The sequence below is a fragment of the Chinchilla lanigera genome, unplaced genomic scaffold (genome assembly GCF_000276665.1).
Source record: "Chinchilla lanigera isolate Chin_1 unplaced genomic scaffold, ChiLan1.0 scaffold00123, whole genome shotgun sequence".
NCBI lineage: Eukaryota > Metazoa > Chordata > Mammalia > Rodentia > Chinchillidae > Chinchilla > Chinchilla lanigera.
In genome coordinates, this window is record NW_004955524.1 from 2,790,847 (window position 1) to 2,796,370 (window position 5,524).

Consider the following 5,524-nt stretch of genomic DNA (forward strand, 5'->3'; position numbering starts at 1 on the left):
TCCTACAGCCTCCCGAGTGTCCCGCAGGTTCTGGTTCCGGCTGTACTGGTTCCCACTCAAGGTCCTGTATGCCACGCTGCACACCAGCCTCATCTCGGTGCCTGACATCCCGTTCTACTTCTTCTTCAACACGCTCCTGCTGCTGCTCACCGCCATGAACTTGTACTGGTTCCTGGTGAGTGGCGCCCCGCGTGCTGCAGGCGGTCCCCGCCGGCCCGTGTCCTCGGGCAGCTGTGCGGGCACAGGTTCGGTGGCGGGAGCGGAGCGGCGCCTGCCAAGGGCCTGTGGTCACACCGCCTCCCCCCACAGTACATCGTGGTCCTGGCTGTCAAGGTGCTGACGGGCCAGATGCGCGAGCTGAGCGACCTGCGGGAGTACGACTGGGCCGAAGCCCACAGCCCCAAGCCCAGCAAAGCTGAGTGAGTGCGGGGGCCCGGCGCCCCGAATTCCTTCCTTGAGCGACAGCGGTCCTGGCGGGCTGTGTGGGCAGCGGATGAGGCCGTGCTGACGCTGTCCCCCAGCCTGCGTTCTCCAGAGGCTGCTGAGGACGCGGTGGTGTTGCGATGCCTGCGGGCGGAGCTGGCTGGGGAGGGGCGCGGGGCGCAGCTGCGGCTTGCGGGACTCACCGATGGCTTGGCCGGCAGTGACCTCTGACCACGGCCCGACCCAAGCCAGAGTGACAGGAGCACTTGGGCCATGCCAAGGCGTCCCAGCCCTGGGGGCCGGCAGCTCTGCGGGAGGAGAGGGGGCCTGGACGGCCTTGCTGGAGTGCAGGCGAGAGCCGGGTGGCGCCCATGGCCCGGCCCGGTGACCCACGTGTAGAGAGGCAGGCTTGGGTGACAAGTGGCGTCCGCTGAGGTGTCAGGCTGTGGATGGTTCTGGAAGTGCTGGGCAGCCAGGCCCTCTTGTGTGGCTGGAGGGGGAAATTTTCTTGGTATTGGGGATCGAACTTAGGGCTTCTACCCTAACCATACTCCTAGCCCCTTTTAAAAATTTTTTATTTGGAGACAGGGTCTTGCAAAGTCACAGTATTGCCCAGGCTGGGCTCAAACGGCGATCTTCCTGCCTCAGCCTCCCAGAGTGCTTGGCTAATAGGTGTATGGCCCGTGCCTGACTAGAGGCATCTTGGTAGCCCCAAACGGGGGGCTTATAGATGAGGGGTTCCAGGGCCTCAGAGGGGTCCGGGACACCGTGTGGGGACGGGGCGACTCCCAGACAGGACTGGGCCACGGTGACGTCCTGGCCAGCCCCCAGCTGGCCCCAGCGAGGCTGTCGCCGCCGTGTGAGCACAAGCGCGTGGTCAGCGGGCAAGGCTGTGTAGAAAGCAGGACCACCCAGTCTTGCTGTGGATGTGGGGGAAGCGGAAATAAAAGAATCAAAGACAGCTTAAGACTCTTGGCTCAAGACGCTGCTTGTGGCCCTGGGGCCAGGGCAGGGCCTGCACACCTGCAGATAGGGCTGTGGGTCTCGTGTGGGGTGAGCCAGGCTCTCGCCATGTTTCCTGTGGGTCCAGTGCTCTGTATACTGGGGCAGCTTCACAAGGGACCTTCCGGAAGATTCCAGAGGCTTCCAGCAGCTAGCATAGGGGGTAGGGGAATACAGTTGATCAAATCTAAACCCCAGCAAGGTTCTCCTACAACAGAACCTGAGCCCCAAGCCAGGCCTCCCAGCCTTACCTGTGCCTACTCTGCCCTGGAGGATGTTGGGCCAGGACAGGTGCTGGCAGGTGGTACCCCATGCCTCACTCAAGGATGTTTCCATGAGAACTGCACAGCTTGAATGTCCACAGAGGTGACAGTGCCGGGAACACCCTGCCATGATGACCAGAAGCACCGCCTGCAGAATCTGTCTGAGGGTGGGCAGAGTTAGCACAGCTGGGTATAAAAGAAGGTGGGGTAAAACCGAGGCATGGTCCATGAAACAGCTGCCCAGGACGTCCTAGAACTGTTGTGGCTGGGGGCTGGGCTGCCGGCCAGTTATAGAAAGCTTAGCTTCCATCCTTAACAGCACAAACAGAAACGCGAGCCGGGCACGGCGGCACATGCCTGTCATCCCAGCACCTGGGAGGCTGAAGCAAGAGGGTCTCCAGGAGTTCAAGCCCAGCCTGGGCTACACAGTGAGACTCTGTCTCAAAAAACCAAGAACAAAAAAGAGAAAAATAAAATAGAAAGAGAGAAATGGATGGAAGGAAGAAGGAAGGGAAGGAGGGGTGAAAGAAAGGGAGAGGCTGTCCAGAGGTTGAGTAAAAAAACACCAAGAAACTGGCCCAGGTTTGCAGAGACTGAGGGGTTTTGGCAGCTGAATGCAGTGTGGCCTTCTGGACCAGGAACAGGACATCTGCGGGGACACCGGAACGCCGAATAATGCGTGGGACTTACTGCTAAAACGCACCTGCCGTGCCGTCCCTGGGTGTCCGCAGAAACATGGCAGAGGCTGGGAGGCTGGGCGGGGTGTGCAGAGCGCCTCCTGCTGCCTCGGCAGCCTTCCTGCAGATTGCAAACTCTTCTGAAAGAAAAGGCTTATTTTTTAAAAATGCATGAGAAGCTGGCTGTGACGGTGCCTGCCTGTAATGCCAGCACTCGGGAGGCGGAGGCAGGAGCAGCACCATGAGTTCAAGGCCAGCCTGGGCTACACAGTGAGACCCTGTCTCAAATAAATAAATAAATGAATGAATGAATAAACAAATAAATAGCATGAAATACCATAAAAAATGGAATCGCTACTATAGTTCTTCTCTTGGCTGTTATAACAAAGTACGTCATGCTGGGCATTCAGCTTAAACCAGCAGAATCAAGCTCTGCAGCACAAAGGGCTGAGACTGGTGCATAGGCAGCCCTGTGGGTCCCTCTGCGTGCTCCAATTTGAGATCCTCCTGCCTCAGCCTCCTTAGTAGCAGGCTATGAATGTATCTTTTGGGGGCCACCATTCAGCCTACTACCAATGTTAAGTCTGAGGTATGCTGGGAGAGAGAACTGATAAATCGAAAGCTGTAAGTGGCTGCGAATGCAGCCTGGATGTTTGGGACAGGGAGGCTGGAATTATAGGGATCAGCCAGTGGAGCGCAGTTCCAGCAGGAGCCAGCAGAGGGCGAGGAGACAAGGTGTGACCATGTGACAGACACACCTCCTCAGCAGGATAAGAAACAAGGCCTCCGGCCTCCAAGACGTCCTATGTGGACCGGAAACAGCCACAGGCGCAGAGCGGCTTCCTGAGCCACCGCCCCCACCAGCGGCCCCGTGGGAGGAGGTGACAGCCGGAACTGCACAGGAAGAGAAGGTGCCCCGAGGAGAGGAGCCGCACGGGAAAGAAATTTACTACCAGATCTTCAAGACTCCTTAGTGATTGTCTGTCAGACACAGAAAAACCACCCTCAAATGTAGACCAGGCAAAGGGACACTGAAACATCTCTGGGTCAGAAACCTGAGCCCCAGCCACCAGGGAGGTGAGGCAGGAGGATCCCTGGAGCCCACGGATTGGAGACCCTGTTGCAAAAACAAGAGACACGTTTTATTGTTTTGTTTTTGTCTTTTTGTGGGTCTTGCTGTGCAGTTCAAGTTATCCTTGAGCTCACTTTGTAGCCCAGGCTGGTCTCTAACTCACAGTGGTCCTCCTGCCTCAGCCTCCCAAGTGCTGGGATTACAGGCGTGCACCACCACTCCCGGCCAAGAGATGCATTTTAAATGCCTAATTTTTTTTTTTTTTTTGATTTTTTTTTTTGTTGTTGTTTTTTTGTTTTTCTCCGGGACCGGGAACCGAACTCACGACCTTGCGCTTGCCAGGCAGGCGCTTTGCCGCTGAGCTAAACCCCCAGCCCCTAATTTTTTTTTTTTTTACAGTACTGGGGACTGAACCCAGGCTCTTGCACTGAGCCGCACCCCCACCCCCACCCCTTTTCGTTTTTTTGAGACAGGGTCAGTCTCCCTGTGTAGTCTGGACTGACTTTGAGCTCACAGCCTTGAACTCACAGCGATCCTCCTGCCTTAGCCGCCTGAGTGCCAGGATCACAGGTGCACGCCACTTGAAGCCCTGTGCTGGCCCGCTTCCTGCAGCAGTCCTGCTTGGCCTCCCTCGCTCCCCTGGCACCCTGGCCCACACTGACCATCTCTTCTCACACCTCAGCCGGCTCCAGCACTGCGCTCCTCACCAGCCTCTGGGGACACCCTCCCCCAGACTCCTCTCCAGGAACGCTCCCCTTGCCCAGGGGCAGGTCTTGGGAGCCCCAGGAAGTCCAGTCTCTCCCCGCTTCCTCCCTTCACCTGTGAATTCACATCTGGGAGCCTGGTCTTCCACCCACAAGGCTTCTGGTTTTCCCTGCTATAGACACAGGAGTCACGAGCCAGGGTCCCAGCTACTTGGGAGGGTGTGGCGGGACGGTCACTCAACCCCAAGACTTGGAGGCCAGCCTGGGTCACACAGGGAAACTCCATCTTAAAAAATAATGTATAGGAAGCCGGGCATGGTGGCACACGTGTCATCCCAGCACTAACTAGGGAGGCTGAGGCAGGAGGATTGCTGTGAGTTCAAGACCAGCCTGGGCTACATAGCAAGACCCTGATTCAAAAAAAAAAAAAAAAAAGATCAAGACCAATAACAGGAGGGATGTTCCAGCGGGGGGCATCTTATTCCCCATAAACTACGTAAAAAGAGGCTGAGGCATGAGGATTGCAAGTTCGAGCCCAGCCTGGGCGACTTCCCAAAAGCCTGTAAAGGTCTGGGGCTGCAGCTCAGTGGGAAGGCCTGGATTCCGTCTTCAGTAAAACAGAAACTAAAGCGACCCATGGCACACACTGGCCTCAGACTCAGGAGGCTGAAGCGGGAGGACTACTTGAGCCCAAGAGTTTGAGTCTGGGTGACGGGGTGTGAGAAAGAAAAGCTGAGGGCCTCCTCCAGGACAGTTGGTCTCCGAGCCGCACACCGCCAGAGGGCAGAGCGGGGCGGCACACAGGTGCTTGTTCGCTGGGACAGGGCCACATGAAGCCACCAGCGCTGACGCGATAGCCAGCGCTGCAGCCGTGGGGCCTGCCCCCAAGCCTCCCCGCATCTGCACGGGGCTAGGGCCTTGGGCTCTGCGCCAGGCCCGCAGCCAGGGCACATCCCGTCCCTCCGGGCGCGGCGGCACGGGGCTGGGGCACGGGCTCGTCGGGCAGCTGCGTCCCATCCCCATGGGCACCTGCGTGGCGAGGGCGCAGCGTTGCATTTTTCTGGAAAACAGGAGTTCTAAGAAAAGGTGTCCTTAGAGTTGGGACCCGGCAGCCACATCCGAGCCTCGCGGCGGAGTGTCCTTGGGGAGCTCCAGGCGGACACCGCGCGGGGTGGTGCGCGTTGTCAAAGCTCGCCCGGGCCGGGCTCAGGCGGGTGCTGAGGTGCAGGGGGAGGTGCCCGCGGGCACGGGGGGCCGGGTGAAGGGACTGGGGGGCAGCCGGATGGGCCGGGTCTCACGCGGGACGCTGGCCCAGGCTAATCGCGCTGCGTTCTGGTCCCCAGGAAGCCGCTGCGGAACGGCCTGGTGAAAGAGAAGCGCCTC

The 5,524-nt window shown here is 58.6% G+C and overlaps 2 protein-coding genes across 3 annotated transcripts in view; one reads left to right on the forward strand and one right to left on the reverse strand.

Moving 5' to 3' along the window:
* Cers1 (ceramide synthase 1) overlaps positions 1-5,524 on the forward strand; it is a gene marked incomplete at its 5' end in the record, with an annotated part of 9,397 nt that overhangs the window by 2,175 nt on the left and 1,698 nt on the right. The window contains 3 exon segments of the mRNA XM_013507225.1: positions 28-175; positions 310-419; positions 5,485-5,524. Coding sequence (XP_013362679.1) covers positions 28-175; positions 310-419; positions 5,485-5,524 — 298 coding nt within the window.
* LOC102030232 lies at positions 416-4,462 on the reverse strand. Of its 2 annotated transcripts, none has more exons than XM_005409595.2 (4): positions 4,257-4,462; positions 2,392-2,505; positions 1,447-1,845; positions 416-913 (listed from the first exon to the last, which is right to left on the reverse strand). In XM_005409595.2, exons 1-4 carry the CDS (start codon positions 4,425-4,427, stop codon positions 623-625), a joined length of 975 nt encoding a protein of 324 aa, XP_005409652.2. In that variant the 5' UTR covers positions 4,428-4,462; the 3' UTR covers positions 416-622. The 2 variants fall into 2 exon arrangements, with proteins under 2 accessions (XP_005409652.2, XP_005409653.2); XM_005409596.2 differs by having other exon boundaries at positions 416-1,343.